General features: G+C 37.7%; 1 protein-coding gene across 2 annotated transcripts; it reads right to left on the minus strand.

Annotated features, from left to right (window-relative positions):
• Positions 1–253: 253 nt before the first annotated feature.
• hyd (E3 ubiquitin-protein ligase hyd) lies at positions 254–26,348 on the minus strand. 2 transcript variants are annotated; one of them, XM_065356077.1, is made up of 46 exons: positions 25,952–26,348; positions 25,302–25,508; positions 24,922–25,234; positions 24,621–24,832; positions 24,320–24,543; positions 24,051–24,244; positions 23,637–23,908; positions 23,415–23,566; positions 22,608–22,895; positions 22,385–22,525; positions 22,151–22,311; positions 21,950–22,064; positions 21,710–21,864; positions 21,337–21,619; positions 21,145–21,255; positions 20,709–21,048; positions 19,914–20,629; positions 19,660–19,832; positions 19,347–19,585; positions 19,036–19,271; positions 18,807–18,946; positions 18,567–18,730; positions 18,322–18,496; positions 18,051–18,249; positions 17,831–17,956; positions 17,610–17,762; positions 17,414–17,528; positions 16,583–16,683; positions 16,194–16,477; positions 15,964–16,111; positions 15,402–15,548; positions 14,927–15,159; positions 11,260–11,587; positions 11,007–11,171; positions 10,549–10,913; positions 10,342–10,469; positions 7,457–7,676; positions 7,191–7,376; positions 6,989–7,114; positions 6,745–6,906; positions 6,481–6,655; positions 6,211–6,397; positions 5,917–6,123; positions 1,949–2,096; positions 1,614–1,847; positions 254–1,530 (listed from the first exon to the last, which is right to left on the minus strand). In XM_065356077.1, exons 1-46 carry the CDS (start codon positions 26,011–26,013, stop codon positions 1,318–1,320), a joined length of 9,423 nt encoding a protein of 3,140 aa, XP_065212149.1. In that variant the 5' UTR covers positions 26,014–26,348; the 3' UTR covers positions 254–1,317. The 2 variants fall into 2 exon arrangements, with proteins under 2 accessions (XP_065212149.1, XP_065212148.1); XM_065356076.1 differs by having other exon boundaries at positions 22,385–22,528.
• Positions 26,349–26,378: the final 30 nt, after the last annotated feature.

A 26,378-nucleotide genomic window follows, 5' to 3' on the forward strand; every position in this document is an offset into this window, starting at 1 on the left:
ACACTTTCACTCGTACGATTAATTTCATCAGAGCGTTAATATCAGTCGAGATCACGAATTAATATCCAGCTTTCATCGTAAAAACACATTCATATTCTCCTTCTCTTTGTGTTTTCATTTCACCAACTTCTTCCATTTCGACGAAATTTTCACCTCACCACCTTCCCAACATCTCTCAACATCTGCACTCAAAACATCCTACGAAAAAAAAAACAACAACCAACCGAATAAAAAGCGAACAAAAACAAAAAAATCAAAGCGTACAGTTATATTTAAAAAGGAAAAAAAAAATAATAAGAGGCAAAAAGGTGTACGAAAAAATAAGCTACATAATTATTAACAACGAAACAGAGAAAAAAAAATGGCAAAATCAAACACTTAAAGCTTCGTAACTCCAAATTACTCGTATATACGCACACATACAATACACACGTATTCGCAGCAATATGCTTTCTTTATACCAGAAAAAAAGGTCCCGAAATATATTACAAAACAGATTAAAAATGGGGGGAGGGGGGAAAATAATCATAATTCGTGTACAAAATATAAAAAAAAACAATCGCCAGGGAGTGAATTATCGAGTTTCATCGAGCGACACTCGACTCTCCCAGTTTCTCGTTTGTTCACATTACATACTAAATGAACGCAAAGCAAACTTCAACAATATAATTTCTTTATATTGATTACATGAATATATACTCCAAGCTTATTAAATAATAATGTATTTACGTTTATTATTTATATACGAATAGCGACGACGACGGCGATAACGATGACGATGACAATCTCCTCCACGTTTCGACAGAGAGAAAAATAAATCAAAATTCAAATAAACGGCGAGAAGGTGGGGGGAAGAACCTCGAACGAAAAAAAATAATAATAAATAAAATATAGTACAGGGAAAAATTCGAGTTAAACACACGCGTCGTAAATACATTTTCACATCGAAAAGAGAAGAGGGGGGAGGGGGAAACGCCACGAGTAAATTTTTACTTGGGTAATGTAATTATTAATAATGAATAAATACGCGTACTTTTCGACGACGATGGCTTAAAAAATCTGACATTCTCTCTTTCATTTTTTTACATACGTAGAATCTCGCAATCTCTCCGCAGAATTTGCTCTGCTCTTGATAATTTCGTCCTGTATAGTTTTTCTCGAGATTAATTTTTTTTTCTTCAAATATTGTATCGTTTTAAATAACACGCACACGCGCATGCGCACACCACATACTAGACGAAATTACAAAATATATAGAAATATTGCGTGAGAAAAATTCCAGCCTATAGAACGCGACGACGATAGCCATGATTTTCTTCATACGAAGCCGAAACTTTTCGTTTTAATTGCTAAGAGTAGTTTCTGTTTTAATATATTTCTGGAACTGTAGATCGGTATATATAATCTGGAAATACACGTGTTCGCCGTAGGTAGATGCGAATCATCGGGTGGCCGGATCGTTACACTGGGCATGGGTTGGAAACCATCTTCGGAAGCTGGCAACGCCGGCGATCCCGTCCAAAAGTAAACCTTTTGAAAGGAAAAAACGTACAGGTTATTAATTTACTGCATTTCCAAAGCGATTGCAGCTTGAAAGGGAGAAGGCAACTTACCAAATCCATTCTTTCCATCTGCGTCATTTTTTCGACGATCGACCACAGCCAGCGTTTAATTTTGGTGACCTTGTCTCCATTTCCGGGGCCCGATTCGTCGCTAAAGCTGGTATACGATATTAGCAGATTGACGTTTATATCTCCTACTCCGTTCAGCAATAATCTGAGATCTTCCGGAGTCAATCCGTCCATCGATGTTTCTGGTAACACGTCGAATACACCTATTCTTATGCACTGCGAGCAGAAAAAAAAGTGAAAAAATTAATACAACGATGCAAAATGAGCATCTAGCAAGTAGATACGTTGGTAGATATTTGTATTTTTTGGTTACTCACTTCTAAAGCTTTACGTTGACATTTGAACATTCTACATTCGCTGTATTTTCTAACGTAATCGTAAACGTTGGCGGCGGTAACGTCGACGTCGCGACCGTTCGGTATCAATTCGACGCTACAACCTCCTTCTTCTTGGCACAAATCGATACTGTAAAAATAAAACGTGATTTTAGTACCAGAAAATTTACTCGAATCATAATAATATTAGGTATAGGTTATAAGATAAACGTTATCAATCGATGAGAGACAAAATTGAAATCAAATTTTTCCAAATTTAATCCCAACTTCGCAGTTTAAAGAATTTTTTAAAAAATTTTTGGAACTCACTGCAGATGAGAATGAATATTTTATTCCAAAAATAACAAGGCAACTTTTCACAAAGATAAATCGAAAGATTAGGCAAAAATTTATCACCTGTCAAAATTTCAAGTTCTAAGTACGTTTTTCGATTTTTGGTGAATTTTTGAAAATCAAATTTAGGCCAAAAATGAAGGAAAAAATCAAAATTTTACCAAATTGACCAAGAAAGCTGAAATTTGGGATATACCCTATTTTCGACATCGCAAATCGATTGGAAACTGTTTCAAACCGTATTGAGCAGTTCTGGAGCCTCCAGCAGATTATTGGAACTAATGGAGTTGGATAGCCGAAATTTACTCTGCAAACTATTTAATTTCAATAAGCTACGAAGTCAACTGCAGGAGGATTTCAAGTCGTTTTGGAGCCTCCAGCGATTTTTTGAAAATTGCTGGAGCCTCCAGTACATTTTTGAAACTTAACGGAAATCGAAAGTCGAAATTCATTCTGCAAACTGATTTCAAAACGCTTCGAAGTCGACTGCTGGTGGATTTCAAGTCGTTTTAGAGCCTCCAGCAACTTTTTGAAAGGTCGTATGGCGTTTTTTGGAAAATTGAAATTTCCAAAAAGTAGCTGGAAGCTTCAAAACCATTTGAAACCACCATGTAGTCGACTTCATATCTTATTGAAATTAGTTTGCGAAGTAAATTTCAGCTTTCCAACTCCATTTGGTAAAATGTTGCGGGAATTTCAAGTTTCCAATCTCCACTGGAGGCTCCAGTAATTTTCAAAAAGTCGCCGGAGGCTCCAAAATGACTTGAACCCACCTGAAGTCGTCTTCAGAGGGTGATAAAATTGGAGTGTAGAGTAAAAATAAAAGGCTTTCCATCGCCATTTGATGAAATTTTGTGAAAATTTAAGGTTTCAGAAATCTGCTGGAGGCTCCAGTAATTTTCACAAAGTCGCTGGAGGCTCGAAAATGGCTTGAAATTTACCTGCAGTACTTCGTAACGCATTGAAATTAGTTAGCAGAATAAATTTCAGCTTTCCAACTCTATTTTGATGAAATTTTGTGTAAATTTCGAGTTCCAAAAAGCTGCTGGAGGCTCCAGAAGTGCTCAAAACGGTTAGAAACAGTTTCTAATCGATTTGCCATGTCGAAAATAGGGTATATCCCAAACTTCAGCTTTCTTGGTCAATTTGGTAACATTTTGATTCTTCCCCTCATTTTTGGCCTAAATTTGATTTTCAAAAATTCACCAAAAATCGAAAAACGCACTTTAGCACTTGAAATTTTGACAGGTGATAATTTTTTGCCTGATCTTTCGATCTACCTTTGTACGGTTTAAAAAATTTTGTGCAAGTCTTATGTTGGAACGCAAAATCTGCAATTTCGGCTGACATGTCAATCAAAATGGCCGCCATTTTGTAAGTAGGGCCACTTTTTTTTTGAGTACAAGGGCTAGAAATGTTCCTTAAGACTCCCCCTTTAAGAAAAAAGTTGTTCCGGAGGATCGACGGTGGGGGGGGGGGGATGAAATAGGTCCTTAAGCGAGCTCCTCGACTAATAACCAAGATTTCAAGTTTTGAAGTTCACTTTTTGATTTTAGGACAAATTTTTGAAAATTAAAAAACTTTATGAAAATTATTTTAAGAATTTTTTTTGAACTTCTTTTGTATTTTAGGTCTTTTTTTCGTTCAAACAAAATGAACCAGTGAAAATGATAAGTAAGGAAAAAGTTGAAAAGTTGCAATAAAAATAAAGTTCTCATATTTTTTATTAATTTTCAAAAACTTTTTAAAAAATCCAAAAATGAATTTCAACACTTGAAATTTTGATTATAGGTTACAGAGCATATTCTTTCGATCTCGCATGGTTTTATTTAAATCAGAATAGCAAATTTTTAAAATTTTCAAAAGTTATCCAAAAGTCCAAAAGTTAACTTAACTGCTCAAAATGTAGGTTATTGGGATTTAGAGCATGGTTTTCCGATCTGGCTAAATCTAGCCTGAGTTTCGTTCAAATTGGAGTGTCTCAATTCAAAAAGTTTCCCCCTTAAGCATCAAAAATTCAAACTTTTTCCAAAATTTCTTCCAAAATTTGGACTATTTCAAATTTTTGTGCTTTTTATACCGAATGGGCACGCTGAAGTCAGGTAAAAATAAAGGGCTTCTGGTAATCAAAAAAATGAGCAAAACATTCAAAAATGTAGAAAAAAATCAAAAACCAAAAAAACAAAACATTACAAATTATTGAAATATTTCTAGTTTTTCATTTTAAAAAATCGAACTAGGGTATAAAGAAACTTTTTGGTAAAAAAGTGAAAATTTTTGCAATTTTTGGCAAAAAGCGAAACTTTAAATACTTTAACAAAAAAAAGGGGGGTTTGAAAATTTCAGGCAGAAAAGCGAGACTTTTGGATCATTTCTGGAAAAAAAATGAGACTTGACGGAATTTTTTGCAACAAAATGACAATTTTTAACAATTTTGCTACAAAGCGAGAATTTTGATTGATTTGAGCGAAAAAAATAATTATCCATGATTTGAAATTCTTCTTAAAGAGGAGACTTACGCCCATTTTTTTTCAAAATTTTGGCAACTTATGAAAATACAGGGTTTGAACCTTTTTCTCATGGGATCTTTTTCCACAACTTTTTCGACGAAAATTTGAAAAATGATTCAAATATTAAAACTCAGCGGTTTTTTACTACATTTTTAGTCTTCAATTTCAATTTTTGCTAATCCTTTCACTTTCAGTTTTTGATATCATTTTTTCATTTCAATTTCGGAAACCCCTCTTCGCTATCAGAATTCTACATTATTTTTTCACTTTCAAATTTAATTATTTTTCTCTCGGTTTTTTGTTTTGGCTTCAAAATTTTCACTTTTATTTTCAGTTTTTTATTCGATTTTCAGAATTTTAAATTCAATCCCACGTTTTTAACTTCGTTTACAGAGAATACAATTTCAATTTTCCGATTTGATTATGTACTTTTTTCTAGGGTTTCATCTTTCGATTATATTTTCAGTTGTCGATTCAGTTTTTTGTTTCTACCTATTCATTTTCTTTTTAAAAATAGAGTTTTCAATTTACTCTGTTTTAGATTTGGAGATTTGAATTTTAAGTTGATTCCAATTTCTAGTTCTGAATTTTTTATCGTCAAATTTTTTTCACGATTTTCAACTTTATTAGGTAATTTTTAGTTTTTAAATCGATCATTGCGGAGTATTCAGTTTTCTTTTCTTTTCAAGATTGTATGTATATTTTTGAGTTTTCATATTTTGTTTTTCAGATTCAATGTTCTGACTATGAAATTCCATTTTTAGTTCTCAACTTTCTGTCATTACCTTATCCATCGGTTTTGGAGATGATTGTTTTAGTTTTCACCCCCCCCCCTAATTTTTAGATTTGATTTACAAATTTTGTTCTATGTTTTCGATTGAATATTATAAATTTAAAATTTTGTTTTAGTTTTATATTTTATTTTAAAAATTTCAATTACTGATAACACAATCAAGAAACAGTTTTCAAAATCGTCGTAAGAGCCGACCGATAAATTTTGGGTCCCAAAATGAGCCATTTCAGCCACCACCAGCTTCCCTCACCCTAATTAACCTCCTATTACCTTTTGTCATACAAAAAAATCCAATTAACATAATCTCAGCTCACCTAAAATTAAGATCTAAAGCTGAAAACAGCGCTGCTCCGTCTTTGGATTCGGCGTCGCAAATCAATTGCCTCAAACTTTCGTACATGACGGGATCGAAGAATGCTAAATCGTGGAATCTAATTGGCCTGCCAAGTATCACCTTCAGTACATGACGATTCAGGAATATAGGACATAATTCATTTTGAAGCAAACACAGACCGATAATTCTGTCGAACAAAAAATACAACAACGTATATTAAATTCATTTTTATCGTTCTTCTGTCTCAAAAAAAAATCTGCACTCATTAGCTCACCTTCCAACATTACGGAATGCGTTAAGTCTTTCGAAAGTTGCTTTTCCTTGACGCGGAGAATAGAATCCGGCTTTGCCTGGGCAATAGAATAACGGACCGCAGTCGTCTGCGGTGTCTTCCATCATCGATTCTTCGTTTTCTTTCAAATGTATGCTCGGTTTAGACGTCGATGTATTATTACGATCAGCTGTGAAACAATAAAACCAAACAATAATCAACCATTGTCACAAGAATGTACTTTCTGAGAGACTTCGAAGATCGTCAACTCACCAGTAGGTTCTTCGTTGGTTTCCATTTCGGTCGAATTGGTTATCAAGCTGACTGCTTCTTCGACTCGTTGTCTGAGAGCTTCCTCCGAAGCCAATAACATGAGTAATTGAGCCGCAGACAATTCTAATAACATACCGGTGATCTTGCCAGCCAAATTAGGTTTCAATGCGTGAACCTTGAGAGGGGAGGAAAAAAACCAAAACCATAAGTTATCGATTTAAGGAACGATTCATCGATTTGTTTTCACCACATGAGTCAACTCACCTTAGGATATAAACGTTCGCCGAGCTGTTGTTGATGATGATTTAGATGCTCGTTCGGATTAGCCGATCCGTCCGAATTGATGGCCGTCACGAATGGACGGGCGTCTACCGACAACAGTCGACGATGATCACGATTACGACTTCCAGTACTCATTCGAGCAGTCTGTAAGCAAAAATAATTTTAAAAAGTTGCAACTTCGAACCATTTTCAGATCTCTGCGGTATCCACATCCAAGGTTACGTACCGATCGAAGTCTCGTCACGTCGTTTCTTTCTCTATTCATTTTACGGAAACAACTATAGGGAGCGTGACGATATCCGCCGACTTGTACGTTCTCTAAATTGGGTAATTTTTCGTTGACCAAAAGAGCCTGCGAACATTCAATAATTCGAGATTATTCTTCTATGCCAAACATACTCAAACACCTCTTGGTAATCGCAAATTACCTCAGCGATGGCCGTATAGAACGATCTAGCGACTCCGGATCCTTCGCCTGGCTCATCTTTGAATGTAACCTTTACCCTGTTTACCGCCAACGGTGGCTGAGTCGAGGCGCGTTTACAAAACGTACTATATTGATTATTCAATTCCTTGATCGTCTGCAATATTAACTGCGTTCGATCGCGTTCCAGCTGCAGAAAAAAAACACCAAGTCAGACTCAAAATTCTGAATTTATCGTAAAACCAATTCAGATCATTTTTCCAATCTCACCTTTGTAAAAGATAAATCACGATTTTGTTGATTACGAAGTTTTTCTATTTCTCTACGGAATTTCGCTTCCTTGACGGGAAAACCTCCGAGTTCCGATACAACCGAACCCGGTTCCAAGCCAACGTCTTCCATGAAAACTCTGCCGAATAAATCTAAAGACAGTCTCCATCGACCGAGCAGTAACTCGTGAGATATTTCTTGACCTATGATCGATAATGGTCTGCAAAAAAAAAACACAAAACAAACGAGTCGATAAGTTGACGATACACATTATTAGGTGCCATTTCACTGCAGAGATTGTACTCGAATTTTTTTCAAAAAAAAGGAACTTTAGTAAACAAAAGAGCTGGAAAAAGAACCCAAAAAGTAATCAAAAAAAATGTTGAATGTAAAAAAAAGCTGACCAAAAAACTTCAATTTAAACAAAAGTACATTTGATTTTAGATTAACAAAAAACAACAAAACGTTTCGATGGCAGTTTTTTCAAAAAACACAGAAAAAAATCATCAAAATTCGAATAAAAGCTATCTAACAAAAAAAAGCTAGCGAAAGCTCAGAACAGAAAGAAGGTAGTCCACCGAAATAGGGAGAAACAAAATTTAATCTTTTATCCACAATAAAAAAAATAAAAAATAAATAAAAAATGAATACAAAAATACCAATTGTAAAATTGCATAGCGAGCATTTGATGAAAAAAATTCCATAAATACGAAGAATCATTTTAGATTAGAACAGGAAACTCATTAAAATGAAATGTAAATAAGAGAGGAGGGAGATTGTAATCCTTTCAAAAAATAGTGATACGTGAAATAATTTTAAAAATTCGAAAAAAAAATTGTACCGTGTTTCAAAATAGAAAAAAAAACCCTCAAATTCACGAGAAAAATACTCACCTCAAAATTTAACAAAAATTGACACATTACGAAAAAAAAAAATACAACAAAATTATTGAAATTGAGATAAAAATGACCAAAACAGGAAGTAAAAGAAAAACCAAAATCTGGAGAGAAAAAAATAGTGAAAGAATAATGTTGAAAAACACCTCCCTGCAATCTCTTTTTTTTGAAAATCGCAAAATTCAAAACAAAAAAAAAATCAGCTCCAAAAATTGGAAAATTTTTTCTAAAATTGAAAAAATTAAAAAAAATATTACGACGATTCCAGAATAAAAATTTAATTAAAAGTAGAAAAAGTACTCCGAAAAAATTAAGAGTAAAAAGCAATAAAATTTAAGAAAAACATCATAAAAATTGGAAAAAAAAACTCAAGAAAATTCACAATAAAATTGCAGAAACTTCATAAAAATTCAAGCTCAAAATAAAAATGAAAATTCGGCGAAAATCGTCGAAGAATCTAAAAGAATTAAAAAGTGAAAAAAATCAAGAAAGTTCCCAAAAAAATTCGAAAAAAAACCACCAAGTCTCAAAATCCAAAACAAATTCTCAAAAATTAAAAAAAATCTCTAAAAAGAGAAAATTTCACAAAAATCCGAGCAGAAAAAATTACCAAAATTTGGGTCAAAATCAGAATTAAAAAAAAAAAATCACAAAAATTCAAGAAGAATGGTTTCGCCAAAATTAAGAACAAAGTTTTAAGCAGAAAACCGAATCAATAAAATTCAAAACAAAATCGTGGAAATTGTGAAAATGGAAAAATCTTGGAAATTCAGTTCAGGAAAAATCACTGAAAATTCAGAACAGAAAACTGACAAAAAATTAAAAGTACTTAGATACGTATGAATTCGGAAAAAACTCAACAAAATTTTCAGAAAAATCACCGAAAAATTTCAAGCAAAACTCGAGACGATTCCAGAGAGAAAAATATTTCCAACTTGAAAAAAAAATTGTTCAAAGAGAGAGGAAATCCGAAGGACCTTCCCTCATTCTTCAATAACTGGAAAGGAAGGAGAAAGGAAAGAGGGATCAACGAATGAAAGATATCAAGATGCAGGAAAAAAATCCACCACAAAAGGCGAATCAAATCTTGAAAAAGCTCCACTTCCCTCCTTAAAAAAAATTGTCAAAATTTAAAGGAAATCGTAACTTTTGGAGGAAGAAAAATTACAATTCCACAAAACAAAAAAATCACTAGTTTTTTTCAAGCACGAGACTCAAAAAACTAAAATAAAAAAAATTCAGGCAAAAAAGACAATAATTTAGAAAAAAAAAAATAAATAAAATCGCGAAAACTCAAAGTTGAAAAGTCTGTCAAAACTGGAGAAACTTTGCCAAAATTCGAAGAGAAAAAAAAAGGTAGAAATTCTGGAAAAATCATCGAAAAACTAAAAAAAAAGAGAATTCGCGAAAATTCAAAAGAATAATACCCGTCAAAATTGGGAACAATCCACAAAAATTCAAATGAAAAATCGCCGAATCGAGGAAAAAGAAAACTCAACAAGTCATCGAATAAAAATAAGGAGAAATCTTCACTAAAATTTGAGCAATAAAATTCCAGAAAAATTTAGAACTAAATCATTGAAAAATTTTGGAAAAAAATCACCAACATTCAAAATGTAAAAATCAATTAAAACAGGAAAAAATCCACTAAAAACCATCGAGAAATTTAAAAATAATAAGCAATATTTTTTGTTAAAATTAGGAAAAATCTAAGAAAATTTCAATAGAAAAATGAAAATAATCATCAAATCTGGAAAAATAAAATTCGTAAGGCTGAAAAAGCAGTGAGGCTATTTAAATAAGAGCACGTTTTTTTCAGGAATTTTGATTATAATTTTGAAAAAAAAAAGAAATTTGAGAAATAACTTGGTAAAAGTAACTTTTAGTAACCAAAATTTTTAAAAAGTAACCGACGATTACCGTTAGTAATTTTAATAACAATAACCGAGTACAATCCCTGCTTCAGCGATCTGACTTCGATTTACATACCTTTGAATAGGCGGTTTAGTAGTTTCGATGGTAACGTTAGCGGAAACTTCGTCGTTAAGCGCCATCAGAGCATCATCGACATTCGACCGAGTCAAAGTAGACGGTGTTTTACCAGATGCCGAAGTTGTCTGTGAACATAGAACGATCTCCGTTATTACATCTAGTACCTATGTAAAATCATAAATTACTCGTCACCGGACATCTTACTTGAGTGGCAATCGATGTGGAACTCGAAGATCCTCCAGCAACGGCCGGCGACGCACGTACGATGACGCTTTTCGCTATACTGGCCGCAGTACCGGCGCTTCCACTGCCTCCGTCGATCGGCTGCTGAGCCACGTTTCCAGCCGAGACGATTATCGGAGCCCTTCTGGCAGTCGCTGGCGATACGGAAGCTGGGTCGTCGGTTTCCATGTGTATCGTGGCCGTTGTCGTAGTATCTTGGTTTTCTTCCGTCGCTGTTGCCGTCGCAGAGGTGGCCTGGGGCTGGCCGGTCGAGGGCACGTTATCGAACTGCATTCTCATTCGGCCGACGGTCATATCGCAAGGAACGTCTTCGCTTCTGGGCGAGCCTGCATTGAAAAGAGAAAAAAAAATCAAAATCAATCAGTCATTTGATAAATCAACTTTATATGAGGATACATTTGGTCAAAAATCCAACTCACTCGATGGTTTCACAGGCTCGACAGTGGAACTACTTGTTGCAGATCCACCGCTGGCACCTTCTATCTGCGTAGAAGCGTCGCGTTTTCCGTGCAAATCTTCGATATCTTGTTCGCGCCGAGTCGACAAACCCAACCGAGTAGGTAAACTGGGCAATGATGACTCACCTTCGTAATCAAAAAGAAAACAAATCAGCACCATTTCTAAGTACCTTACCTACTCCATCGAATGATATAATTTTCACTTTTCGCTTACCTGCAACCGAGCTATGCTTAGGGAATCCGAATAAATCTTCTTTACGCGAATTAGGCTGCAACAAGTGCGGCTGATCGGCCAATGGTAGGGCTTGTATCATGGGTGTTTCAAACGGATCGGGTGGACTGCATCCCAGACACAATGTAGAATCGGATCTTTGGAAGAATATATTCTTACGTCCTTTACCGCCGCTATTGGCCGTGGTCGCGGCTGCCGCCGCTGCAGCTATCGAACTACTACAGAATACCGAATCTTGTTCGATGACTGAGTCGTTATCCAGGGCCGATTGGCTCATTTCTTCGTCGTTTTCGTCGTTCTCGTTTTCATCCTGCGAAAAGACAATGATGAATTAGTACAAATCAAGATAATCATCAATATTACTCGGCCAAACACAAAAAAAACTGGCTGGAGTTTGTGAAACTAGACCTCAGTAGTGATTTTCGAAAGGTTTTGAATTACGTATGTTGGATTTATCAAGAGTTCCAATCGAAAAATTCTCAGATACATATTTGAAAAGAGCACGCAAAATATCAAAACGATACAAAAATTGGCGAAAAAAGATTAAATTTTCGAAATTCTTCCATAATCGAGTTGAAAAAATTGGAATTTCGGTTACCAACTGAACCTTTCAAATCAATTTTTTTCTCGCGAATTCCAGATCTTCAGGAGCCTTCAACACAAAATCACTTTTCTTTTCAGAAATATCAAATACCTCAAACTGGGTTAAAATTGCATGAAAATAATTAAATCTTTTCCTCCACACAAATCAAGCCGAGCAAGTCAGGTTTAAAGCCAAATTCCGGTAAAAAATTGAACTCGCAATTCTTCATCCAAAATGGAATCAATACAAAAATGAATTTCATTTAATCGGCGAGTACTTTAGAATTCAATTTTTTCAAACTCTTCGGCCAATTTTGATGAAAATTTCACGGCTTGAATTGAGAGTGAGGGGAGAAAAGGAGCTCAAACAATGAAAATTCTTCAGAATTTGAACGGCCTATTGAGATTCTCAGTGGTTCCAAAATTGTCAACGTAAACAAAAGATAGTTATCAAAATTTGGCGACAAACTGCTTGAGAACAAAGCCTCTCTTGGGGAACAGCTGCGATGAAAATTCAATTTTCTCACAATTCCCTTCGTGAAGTTTTTCGCCAGCGGTTTCAAACCGCTTAAAAAATCAAATAAAGACAACCAAATTGAATCAAAGTTTGAAAATTTAAACTGCAAGTCAATCTTTCTCAGCCCGAGGATCAATTCAGAGTCTAGGATGAGATTCGACATTGAAAATGGATTCAGGAGCCTCAAAAAAACCCCAACTCCATCACTCGTATAGAAAATTTCAAAAGTAAGAATAATATAAAGCTCACCCCCTCCATCCTCATAGACTTAATTTAAAGTCTAGCGAAGTGTCCACAGGTATGAAATCCACTACATATTTAATTTTTTTTGGTGACTTTGGAGCCTACAGCGACTTTTTGAAAATTACTGGAGGCTCCAGTAGATTTTTGAAACTCAAAATTTCCCAAAATGTCATCAAAAATGGAGACAGGAAGCCAAAATGCATTCCGCAAACTACTTTCTATACGCCACGAAGTCGACTGCAGGTGGATTTCAAGTCGTTTTGAAGCCTCCAGCAACTTTTTGAAAATTACTGGAGCCTCAAGTAGATTTTTGAAACTTGAAATTTCCCAAAACTTCATCAAATGGAGATGGAAAGCCGAAATTCATTCTGTAAACTAATTTCAGTACGTAACGAAGTCGACTGCTGTTAGGTTTAAAGTCGTTTTGGAGCCTCCAGCGACTTATTGAAAGGTTGTATGGCGTTTTTTGGAAAATTGAAATTTCCAAAAAGTAGCTGGAAGCTTCAAAACCATGGAAGCTTCAAAACCATTTGAAACCACCATGTAGTCGACTTCACCTCGTATTGAAATTAGTTTGCGATGTAAATTTCACTGGAGGCTCCAAAACGACTTGAAATCTACCTGCAGTCGACTTCGTAGCGTATTGAAATTAGTTCGCAGAATGAATTTCGGCTTTCCATCTCCATTTGATGACATTTTGGGGAATTTCGAGTTTCAAAAATCTGCTGGAGGCTCCAGAACTGCTCAAAACGGGTTGAAACAGTTTCCAATCGATTTCGCGTGTCGAAAATAGGGAATATCCCAAATTTCAGCTTTCTTGATCGATTTAGTGAAATTTTGATTTTCCCCTCATTTTTGGCCTAAATTTGATTTTAAAAATTCACGAAAAATCGAAAAAAGCACTTCAGCACTTGAAATTCTGACAAGTGATAAATTTTTGCCTGATCTTTCGACCTACCTTTATACGGTTTAGAAAATATTGGCTCTATCCAATCACATCGTCTTATATTTTAAATGTTGAGCAGTTGATTTTTAATTTTTTTTCAAAGTGATGATTCTGAAGGATTTTCATGAAAAATATATTGATCATTTCCCAAAATTTCGTACTTTTTTTTACACGACAAATCTTTTTAAAAAAATTATCTAAATCACTTTTTTTGGCCCTTTTTTCCGAAATAGTGACAAAAAGTGACTTGCAAGTGAAATAGTGACTAAGTAACTTTTCAAGTGACCGAATTTCATGCCTGTGTCTCACAAAATTTCAAAATGAAAAAAAAGAACTTTTAGCAGGACATCTTTCAAACACTTTACGACTATTTATTTATGGAGGGCAGGGGATGGTGGGTTGATATCAAAATTTTACAAGTCGATTGTTCGCTTTTCCAAAGTCTTTGGACATTCCACGACTTTTTTAAAGAGAGGGAGAGGTCAACATTTTACACATCAATATTTTGTTTTTCCAACGTCTTCGGACACTCCAACATTGTTTCCAGGAGGTGGGGAGGGATTTTTCATTTTTCAAATTTTTGAATCTCGATTTCGAGCGTTTTTGGTAAAATTTTCATCATTTTTTTCAACCAATATTTATTCTAAAAAAAAAATAAATAAATTCTATGGAAATCGCAACATTTTTGGATCATTCGATTTAAACAGATCTGCAACAGAGGAAAGAAAATTTCCCATTTTGCCAAACAGGAAGTTTTGAAAAATTGGAAAATTTTGAATTTAGAATTATTGTGAGTAGATAAATGGAGAATTCGGCGAAGAAATTCTGGTGAATGCTGATTTTTCGCTAAGGGCCTTAGAATGTCTAGAATTCATGATAAATAGATCCAGGAGGATTGTATTGGCTGAAAAATCGAATTTTTAGCTTTTCAACCGAATCATGCAATGATTTCGAATTTTTTCCTACAATTTTTTGGGTTATTTTCACATTATAAAAAATTTCCAAAAATCGAGAAATGAACTTGGGCTGCTAAAATTTCAAATATTCCCCCCTCTCCCGCCAGAACAATTGTCAAAATACGAAAAAAAAATTGCGAAAGGTTTTCATTTTTTTTATTTAATGAAATTCGCACATTTCAACACAAATCAGTCATGGTTTCAAAATTTCTCCAGACAACGATCACAAATTCAGCCTCCTACCCCCCTCCCCACTCCAAAATAGCCCCAGCCACAAAATTCGCGTTCTTTCCTCAGAAAATTTCGAATTTTTACAGTCCGGACTCGTTTTTTTACAAATGCATTTTGAAAACCCTGATGTTGTACCGTCATTTCCACACAGTTTAAAATTACTTGATCGCTTACCTGATCAGCTACCCAGGATTCGCTATCAATATCGTTAAAAGCGTTCACTGAACTCGATTGTATAGGGGTATTGATCGTATCCGATCGCATATAGTAAATCAACGCGTCCAAAACGTAAGCGACATGTTTCAATGCTGAAATATCCAATACCGGTAACGAATCTGCATGCTCGTTGCTGTGGGATCTCATCAGAGATAAGCAGTAAGATAGAAATTCGCGTCTGGGTTCGCTGGCTGCAAATACAAAATGCAAAAATAGTTAGAAAAATCACAAATTGACGATTTTTGTACGTATAGTGTACATCGTATCACCTAATCATGCAATTTTCTACAATACTTAAGTACATAATGTAAGCTTAAACGTAAACATTAACTCCAAAAAATCGTTAAAACTGCTTGAAAATTGATTAAAAATCGTTAAAATATTATTCAGTTAGACTCGAAAAAAAGAAAATTGCATTAAATATCGTAATTACCAGGAATGTTATTAATAGTGATTGGGTTTCGAGTCACGGTAGTGGTCGACGACGGTTGCTGAGCGTTAGTTTGTGGTCGCGAAGACGAAAATCTACTAGAAGTAACGATGAACTGTGCGTTATTGCTGGTCGTCGGAGTCGTCGAACCTTGGCAAATAAAAAATTCTCGTATTACACTTCGATGCGCCCAACAACATCCAGCATCAATATTAATAATTAAAAAGTCGCATGCAATATATAATTTGCCTCAGAAGCAAATACGAATCCATCGTTTCGAATGAAGCGAAAATGATAAACCTTTTGTTAGAAGTGTCCCTTCTCTCCATCTTCATATTCAGTCAAAACAAACGCAAGAGAAGTCCAATAGTGGACGAATGACGTCATAAAAAAAAATTCACCACATTGTTTCTCTCGATTTTTTCCTTCAGAAATTAGCAAACAATCATTTTCAGCCCACATGAATTCTCGATGGGAGAGAAAATCGAATCCCAACACCCCCCCCCTCATTACGAACTTCCTACCTACTTCAGATACGAATAAAATATTCAAAAAACCATCTTACTCGTAGCTGGCGTATGGAAAGGATGATTAGGATGTTGCGGATCGCTGGAATGTGTCAACGATGCACCAAACCTCAACTGAGCTTCAGTCGAATCCATCACCTTCATCAACCATTTCCACGTTCTCGATAAATGCGATTCTAAATACATCTGTAACGAAACGAAACCGGGTAAAAAAATCACCATCAATTTCCACTCTCACTCATCGACATCTCATCTCATCAACACCCACCTGCAAATTATTAACATCTTGTTGAGTGACACTCAACACGGTTGCCAGAGGAGGAGCCATCGTATTGTAATCTTGCAGGGTACGGAATAAGTCGGCGATTTGTCTAATTACGATGGCGAATGCGCGAGCCAAGCAGGCAGCAGTCGTTGACATCGTCACCGGTGGCTCAACAGTAGCGGCGACCGCGGTCGTGGTTCCGGTGCCGGAGCCTCCGGTACCTGTTCGGCGCAACGATGACGGATCAATGAATACTAACGAATTGCCGCCGGACGTGAAACGAAAACCTGAAACAAGAGGGTCACGAGTGAATATTTTTTGCGAAGGTAGCTTCGTCGTTAGCGCTAACACCATCACCGCCGGGTCTTTATCGAAGAGTGATATTTACTAACCTCCGGATGATCTGGAAATATTGTCACGGCTTCGAATGGCCCATTGCATCGATTGCGGAGCTAAATTCGTCCGGTGACCGCTGTAACCAAAGGAATTCGTTCTAAAAGTAAAGCGTTTTCATTAATTCGGCTTAAACTTAACAAAAAAGACGATTCTATTCAATTCGATACGATTTTTATCGGATTTTTGCCCCCATTTCCCTTCATCTTCGCCATTTCACGTCCAAAAACTTCCAACTTAAGTTTTCTTCAATTCAGTGAATCAATCGGTAATCATTCTTTTAGCTATTTACTATCAAGCTCAAGATTTTTTTACTTCTTTCAACCATCGTATGTTTTTAATCCATCAAAAATATTATCCAAGCTTACTTTTTGAGTCATTCTGGTCAGTCCCATTACAGAAAATACCACTTCTTGACTTCATGTCACCAGGTACTTCAAAGATGAGTTGAAGAACGGAAATTTATTTATCTCAATGATGTTTTGTGACATCATTTCAAAAAAAAAAAAAAAAAAAAAAAAAAAAAAAAAAGGCTGCAGGTAAAACAATTTTTAGAATTTGAAAAATTGTGTAATTCTGAAGAACCGAAGCGACAAATTAAACATCTAGATGATTGACAATATTTGATCAGTTGTTCAATTCGGTCCAACAAAATAGGTTCAAAACAAAACTGAAATATACTTATCAAATAGTCTAAATATTTTTGAAACTCGAAAAAAAAACTCAATGAAAAGTAATATCAAACCAACCAACCCTTCCATTCGACTACCCCAACGATTACCAGATCGAATATCAAAAATCGCCTGCGTAAATAAAAAATCCACACTTACGGTCTTCTTTCTAGTTGCTCGTCGTTCAAAATAACTTCTTCCGCTTCCAGATCGTCTGTTTCAGCCGTTTCTGACTCTTCATCTTCTTGCTGAGTCGATTCGCCAGATTCGTCGTCTGAAAAAGAAGGAAAAAAATTACTTCAACGTCGATCACTCGCAATAATCTCTTTTAATCTCGACTGAACTTCATCCTTACCGGAATCAGAGCCAGCAGTGGCTCCAGTTTGTACACTCCTTTGACCTCCGTCTTGATTACTCTGATCAGAATCAGATTCGGATTCGACGATCAAATCTTCGGCGTCGGATTCGGCTTCGGCAGCACTTCTGGCCGCTTCTATCATACCTACAACTGTCGTCGATACTGGTTCTCAAACACATTTCTCTTTCTCTTTATAATACTCTGTTTTAAACACTCACCGGAATTACGAGCATCCATCAAGTTCTCCGCTTCGCCTCCGTTCCTTACATCCAGAGCAACACCGCTGGCGGCATCTTGTTCTTCGTTATCACTTCCTTCGACATCGTTTGTAAGCGCTACTAAATCTGGAAAAAAACATAAGTCAAAAAGTACCATAGGCGATTCGCACGAAACAGGTGGCCATCTAGAAAACGAGGGTATTTCAGAGGAGACATTTACTTTCAACGATATCGTCTTCTAATTCCATATCGGGCAATCTGTTCTGCGAGTTGCGTATCACTTCTCCTACTTCGCCTAGTTCGGGCGACATTGCACCGCCTTCGCCGCCGGCTTGTTCTTCTTGTACGAGAAGGGATTCGCGTTGACGAGACGACGACGCCGAAGACATCGGTTCGACGCAGAATAAGTCTTCGCATCCCTAGAAAAAAAAACACAATACATCAGTCAAGTATTGGTCGGGTCATAAATACCGCTTTTTTTGACTACTAACCGAGACCACATCCATTGTATTGTTAGAAAGGGAGAAATTAGCCGTTGGTCTGGCAACTCCGAGACGAACGGGAGCGATTAAACTATCCGCAGCTTCGCAAAGCTCTTCAATTCCGAGTTTAATTAGCGATTGGAATACGCGTTTCGCTTTTGTGACCGAGGCGATCGTCATTACTCTGCGAAATACACGAAAGTCGTAAATAATCGTCAACTATACTCGAAAATATTCTACCATTTTCAACCTACCCTCTTCGTTTTCCGGTCTGCGGAGTCATAATGCTGAATATGACAAAAATACGAGTAACAGAACGAACAAATCGTCTAGCGACTATGGTGGCTTCTTCGCTGCGTCCTCGAGTAGTTGTATCTTGAATTTCTCTAATCAAAGTCGTAAGTAACGTATCCAACATCTGTTTGGGAGAAACGAAAAACAAATTATTTCGCGTTAATTTCGCTCGATTGAAAAATCTGCCCAAAAATACTCACTTCCGAGCTGCATTTCACCAGCAAACAATGAGTAAATTTATCCAAAAGAGCCGTGCCCGTTTGACTTTTCAAGTACGCTTGATCTTCGTATAATGTATTCGTATTCATCGGGATAACTTTTTCGTCTTCTTCTTTGACACCTTTGGAAAAAAACACACACGTTCGAATCATCGAATAAATACCAATTTTCTCACATTTCAACTCCACGTTCTCTTTATCTCATTCTTACCCGACATAATCATACTCTTGACGGCTTGCCAATCGTTCAGCAACCTTTCCAACGCCCTTCTGGCGAATCTGGGTGGTTCCAAGTCATGATCCGGCATATCTGGTTCGGATGCTGCGCCAATTTCCGAAGATGGCGTTTTCCTGGTGGCTGATCTAGGTCTGGTAGTTCTGTATTGACGCTGTTCGACCGATTGACGGCCGACTGTTTGCACCAAGAATAGCAGGATGCTTTCGTCTCTGAAAAATTAACGAAAATTATCATCACAGCGCCGGTTTTACGATGAACTTTTGGCGTATTTTGATCGTGCTTACCTGCTATTGAATTTAGTCACGAGATTGGTCTCCTTAACCATACATCCCAGTAATTCGTATCTGGCTTGTTGATTGCCCTGGATTAACGCCTTGCACTTACACTTCTCCCAACAATCGCAGTAGGCCGTTGGCGAGGTCTGCTTCACTTTGCAATCGTGACCACGATGGCATACTTTGGCACATTCCGTACAACAGCACAACGATCCGGTCAAACCGCAAGTTCGACATTCGAAAATATCCTGGAAAAAATAGACAATAATGAGAAAAAATGTTGACGAATCTAAGTTGACGTATTTTGCAATCGAGGACCAACCTGATTAATATGTTCGGCTCCGGTCCACGTAAAACTGCACGTATCATTGCAACAGATCACGTATAACGGTGAATTATCCGGATTCGAGCCTTCGGGGAACACCATCGAGTAAAACGTTTCCCATCGTTTCTTCACACATTCCGGCGGACTGACGCATTTCTTGTTCGATGCAGCTGAAACAATACTCCCTTTATAAATACCTTTCTCCTCAAAATTCATCAAGTACCAACCACCAAATCGTCGTAGAAACTTACATCGCGACGCATCGAAAGGCTGTTGTTGGGAAGTCGTAGTAGACGCATAGTGAGCACCACCAGTACCGCCAGCGGGCTGCTGAGTGGCGTACGGATACAACCATTCGACATCGCCGCCACTTTTTTTCGAAGTGGCGAACGACGTCGACGTAGTCGATTGACCGGGGACGTTAGAGTGTATAGGAGTTATCACCGGAGCTGAGGGTGCCGTCGATAGACCGGCAGACGGAGTCGACCCGAGGGTTTCTTTGGAAAACCACGCGCTCATAACGTTCTTGAGTTTCTCTTCGGCCGTCGTATTCTGAGTCATGGCAGCCGCCACTTCTGTGATAGCCGGAGCTACGGCGAATCCGGTCACCGGAGACGTTGTTCCGCTGAACGATGCAGCAGCAGCAGTACCAGCCGCAGCGGTAGAAGGTGTTTCCAAGTTATCGAAATACGGTACGTTGGTAGTAGTTGAAGCTGATCCGGCACTTCCACTCGCTACAGCAGCGGTAGGAGTACTGCTGGCACCAGCGGCCGATGTTGTCGTAGCCGCAGTGGCAGCTGCAGGGGTAGTCAAAACAGAAGCAGTGGGAGCTGTTGTGGTGCTGCTGGAAGGTCCCGTCGAACATTCTCGGTTCGCGACGCGTTTAATCGTATCGAATAAGATTAGGGCTGCTTGATAGGCTCGGCAATTCACCGCCAACATGAATGGTGTCTGGCCTTCGGCGTCTCTGCGAAAGTTGAAAAATGATAACAGGTATTAAATATAGCCAAATGAAAAACGAACTGATTTTTTCGACAGATACTCACTTTCCAGTTAATAATTCTTTAATGTGAGGTTGCAAAACGGTACTTTCGCATAAAAGCTTCAATATTAGCAAAGCGTTATTCCTTCGTTCGGTCGGATCTGTAATGTAGGGTCCTCCGGTGCTCGGATTCAGCGCAGCAGGGCCTGACGTGGTGGACAAATTAGGCATCGATTTGGCGGAAGACGCAGTACCTGGCATCGGTATCAAACCGATGCTATCTTCGTCTCCGGAAGCCGAATCGAATGCTTCGTTAGGCCATCCGTAATTATGAGCCAACGGTTCTTCGGTGTGGCTGGTCTCCATGTGGGTAGTTGTCTGATCGAAATCCATTTCGCGGACGGCTGCGTTCACAATAACAAACAGATTAGTACGATTCGTAAAAATGTTAGGGCTATGCCATTCAGTGGATCGAAATCAGTGTAACGAACACAACTCACCGGCTTCGTGATCTTTATTCGAAACAGGAGCACACATCGATACGCAAGCATGCAGAAGATTACGATTACCGTCACATCTTTCTCTCAATATTGCCGTAATTAAATCATTATCTGCGCAAAAAAAAAGCAAAAAATTTATCATAATCGTCAAAAATGTTGTACAACGAATGGCAAAGTCATCTATCAACTCACTCGACTCGTTTTGTAACTGATTGAGCAACATTTTAATCGATTCCAGATGACCTCTCAGAACACGATTCATCAAAACTTGATGTTCGACGTCGAATACGATAATTGCCACTGTATTTTTCAAATGATTCGAATGAACCGATGTTAACGTATGTGTTCCCAAACCGAGGCATCGGATCGGTCCCAAATCTAACCATTGTGGTTCGCGGATCGAGTCACAGCTGTCTTTAGCCAACGGATAAATCGTGCGGTTGCCGTCACGTAAAATAACTACACCGTCGTTGCACTGAAATCAACAGAATATAAATTAAATCAACGAATATTACTTTAATATTGAATCAAAACCACTCGAAGGAATATTTTCAAAGACACTCACGTCTCCGGTACTTGAAAGTAAGATATTTTGGGAACTACTGCCCAAAAATGCGTTAATATCGATAGGGAACTGACTATCTTGCTCGCATCGTCCGGTAGTAACGTTATACACCACGTAACTCAAACGTGATCCCGATTTGACAATCGCATGAATACCTATTCAAGCAACAAAAACATCATTCATTAAATAACCAATTCTTTTATTAACTCGATCGATAAAAAACCAGTCAAAATACTCCACCTTGGCCATCGACCGCTATAGAAAGAATCTGCGAGCCATTTTCTGGTATATTAACACGTCTAGGGAGTTTTTGGAAACAATCCGGCACTCTAGAGGTGGCATTTGCTTTCATAACCTGCGAAAAACAAATCAGTTCAGATTTAGAACAAAAAATTCCGTACCTTTCCAGTCATTCGACACCGAATACTCGAACACGCTCACCTGTAAATCATCTTTCCTCATCAGTCTACAATCCTGCAATAAACTGATGATATCTTCGCTGTTGGCTCCGGCAGCTGCGGCCGCTGCATCTTTATCTTTGCTACCGTCTTTATTCGGGAATCGAACAGCAGCGAAAGCACCGTCAACTTTCAAAACACGTCCTACACACAAAAATATCTCCATTATTAAAAAAAAACCACTATTGATCTACACTTTGATCAACGATTTACTCACCAACTGGGAAATTTTTCACATCTTCGACGAATATGACATCTTTCAAAGGCCAATCTTCTTCATCTTTCTTTTCGTTTTCTTCGCCTTTCAACGTAACACGTTTGGTACGTTCTGTAACCACAAATACTCGCTCAGTTCCATCTCCTCAAATAAAACAAGTGCGCGAATGAAGCACATAAATTGGCGACAGGAAGAACGACAACTGTAGGGATACAATACTTACTATGCGAGGTGCTTCCGGTATCACTGCATGTGCTCGAAGCAGGCGATGGTGGAGGAGGCATATCCAAACGGTCGGCGTTTTCTTTATTCTTGTTAGTCGACGATCCGGGTAGAACGACGCTGGTCGAAGCAGTCGCTGTGTTCGTTGAACGATAATTTTCCGACGATAGATTCGTATTTGTTACCGGCGTCGGAGCTGCCAGTATCTTGAATCTGCATACGTCAGTCAAATTCCAAGCAGAATTCTGCAGCATTCCGACTTTCGGCGTGACACCAGAAATGTTAAAACCTGGAAAAAATAATCGGAATAATTTTTAATCAAAACGAAGACTTCAAATTGAACTTTTAATGAACAAATCTGACTTCTTAAAACTTGATGATATTTGATTAATTTAAATCCTACCACGTTCCAAGCTACATATATAAATTGATCGGTTCAAAATAACTTTTTTTTTGGAAATTCAATGCTCGTCACTAAATTTGAAAAGCATTTTTTGAGGGGAGGAGAGGGGGGGGGGGGTTCAAAAAGTGAAAAACCGACCAGTAAGCTCTGTTCGAATTTCGTAATTTTTATCAAGAAGCTCGATTAGCAATTTTTAAAATCATTTACATTATAATTTGAGAAAAAAAAATTGGGAACGCCCATTTTAAAAAAATGAAGGTTCGAAAAAACCATATTTACATTACTGCAGGAACCCATTAATTAGACGAGATTTCGAAGCTCGAAAATTATCTACTTCTTCGTTCTCAGATCGGAAAAAAAATCAAGTTTTATCAGGCAGATTTTTACGTCACAATTTCAGCATACCTATAGCTCCGTGTTGATACATTGGGCTGTTCTTCATACAAACTTGACATCCGGTTATAATTTCAGTGCTGCTGGAAGGAGGTCTTTGTTTACGAGACTTGGCACGATATTTTTCCCATACTTTCTTTCTTTGAGCGAATGGAAGAACACCCCTACAAAAACATATTCTTCGTTATCTTACTCGTAGATAAACCCAGATTGTTAAATTTTTGTTCTACGTACCACCAATACAATGATCCGCTTTCCAGTCTAGCAACTGTATAGAGAGGGCAGGTGTACAATGAAACAATATGATCGAGAGCGAATTCGGAGAAATACGTAGCCGGGTGTTCGAGCTTGGTCGAGGTTGCACTGTGGTACAATGTTTCATCTAAGAAAGTAGCAACTTTGCCACTTTCTGTCAGCAACGAACAACGTACACCAGAAGCCGACAGCATTGCGATCTTTTCGTTGAGTAATCCGAGAGGGATGGTTTTGGGATGATGAACTGTAGCCTGAAATACAAAAGAAAGGTGTTCAGTACAGTGTTTCAAGAAAAGGGCGTAGGAAGTAAGCCATTATTCGAGAGCAGAATCGAAGTTGGCTCTTCAATCTCAAAATAGAATATACGTATGTATAACAAGACTATCTATTCACCTCGATAGGATGCTTATAAGGTTCAGGCTCGTTCCATTTCCATTGATAAATCTGCCCGGTCGATGACAAAGCCACTAATTCGCTGTACATTTGAGCAATATGGGTGAATTTGACATGCGGCTCAGGCCAGAATTCTACATCATCAGACATCCACAATGGAGTTTGTTGCGATAATATTTCTTTCTTCTTGGTTTCTAAACGTGGAAAAATAAAGGATTAAAATCACCCTAGTAAAATGGGAGATTTTGAACACAGAATTTCCTCGTTACCAGGATCTTTATCCCATCCAGACTCTCTTAGAGCTGTTTCCAACCAACGCTTAGGACCATAATACTGTCGTTCTCGCCATCTCGAGAAACTTTCCCGGTGATCGCGAGGATCTCGTTCTCTATCAGTAGGAGGATCACTACTAGTTGATGTATTGGCACGATCACGTTCGGTTACCGATCTTCGATTAACCATGCTACCACCACTTGTACCTCCACTACTCCGGCTAAAAAATTAAACCAATATTTAGCATACGATAGGGGGGGGGGGGAAGCACGGTATAAAAATCCGAAATTAGCGTACTTCCGCAATGCTGAAGAATAACCGAACATATCTTCGGTGAAAATAGTATCGGTATCGATAATAACACTATGGTCGGGATGAAATCCGCTATCGAGGAGAGAAATTAAATCGTCAGGTCCGTACGAATCTCCGCCATCGTCGCCGTCGTCACCGTCTTCATCGTCCCGCGATAATAAATTATTAACGGCTAAATTCACGTCGAGATTTGTACGCTACAAAGAACATCGAACAAAAAAACCATTCTTTAAGTAATCCAAAATACGACAATTACCAAGCTAAAATTCAGCGACTGAAAGTTTACCTGTAATTCTCGAACAATCATACTTCTGCTTTTGCCTTGTAATACGACTTGAGCTTGCGAGATTAACTCTTCGGGTACGTAAGATGCCGGCACAACCGGTCTAGAACTTGGATGACCTCCGGCTGCAGATCCCATTATAACTCGAGTAGAACCAGATCCGCCTCTATACGATGTACCGCTCGATCTCATGATCCTAGCACGTGTTCGTGTCATTTGCCTAGAAGTATTGGAGTTTCCACCGCCAGAACCGCTATCTTGGCCGCCACCACCGCCGCCATTTCCGCCAGCGCCACCGCTACCGCTGCTTTTGTTGCTAAAATCCGAACGCCGGTGATTAGATAAGAAATGAAAGATGATTTTGAACGTGAAAAAGGGCTCACTTTTTATTCGGATCCGGTTTGGTCAAATCTAATCGGTCAACTATGACAGAGTATGCGACTCTACAAACGTGTCCATCTTCTAGTAAAAATGCAAAATGGTTCTGTCCAACGACGATTTGTTTCACTAACGCTTTCAAGCTGTTTAGAGCCGAAGGGGCGTGAGAAGATTGTCCAAATCGATTCAGACGATCAGATATATCTTTCAATCTGAAAAGTAATCATAATGAATCATCAGCTAAGTATTTATCACTAATTCGTAAGTGGAATATGTTGCGCATTCGTGTGCAAAAATTAATCATTTCACTTTGAAAGAAAGAAAACCTCAATTTTAAAGCCTTCGAAACACAATTCGAATTAAATATTTGTTAATCATTCATGAAGTTATGCTTCACTGAAAAAAAAGACAATTCAGAAGGGTATCAAATCACACCAGATGATAAATTTATTACACGTATGTCGAAATGGCCGGGTACGAATTGGGTGAATTCGAGACACAGAAATATCCAAAAACCGACATATGGTTCAGTAAGATGATAATTCGAGATAGATCAGATTAAAATACCGATTAATACAGAGCCTAAAATCGAATCTTCTTTCGAGCCTGCATTCCAGGACACGGCGAATCATCCGATAATGGAGGACACACTTACCTGTCATTTAATTGATCGTCTGTTCCGGGAGTCGGATGCACAACGAATTGCAAAGATGACATGATGATTAAGCTTGATTCTCGATCGAAGAAAACGTTACGAAAGTAAAAAGTGTGGTTTCATCTTGAATTCATTCTACGACTCCACACCACACATTCGCCATTTTGTAAAAGTAACCATAAAAAGCATTTAAAAGCTAGAGATAATGACCGAAAAGCAAACGACTGCGAGAATGCGACAAGCACGTTTCGACTGATACTAAAATTTATCTAAAAACGGGTTCAAATTTTCAAAATTTACAGTTTTTTTACAAATATATTCCAATAAAATAATCAAATACCAATTTCAGTACCAAAAACTGCTCGTCTCGACGTTCGAGCCACTGGAGGAAGGGTTGAGAAATGACCACCCTCTTTTCCTCTCGCGA

The sequence above is a fragment of the Planococcus citri genome, chromosome 3, assembly GCF_950023065.1.
Source record: "Planococcus citri chromosome 3, ihPlaCitr1.1, whole genome shotgun sequence".
NCBI lineage: Eukaryota > Metazoa > Arthropoda > Insecta > Hemiptera > Pseudococcidae > Planococcus > Planococcus citri.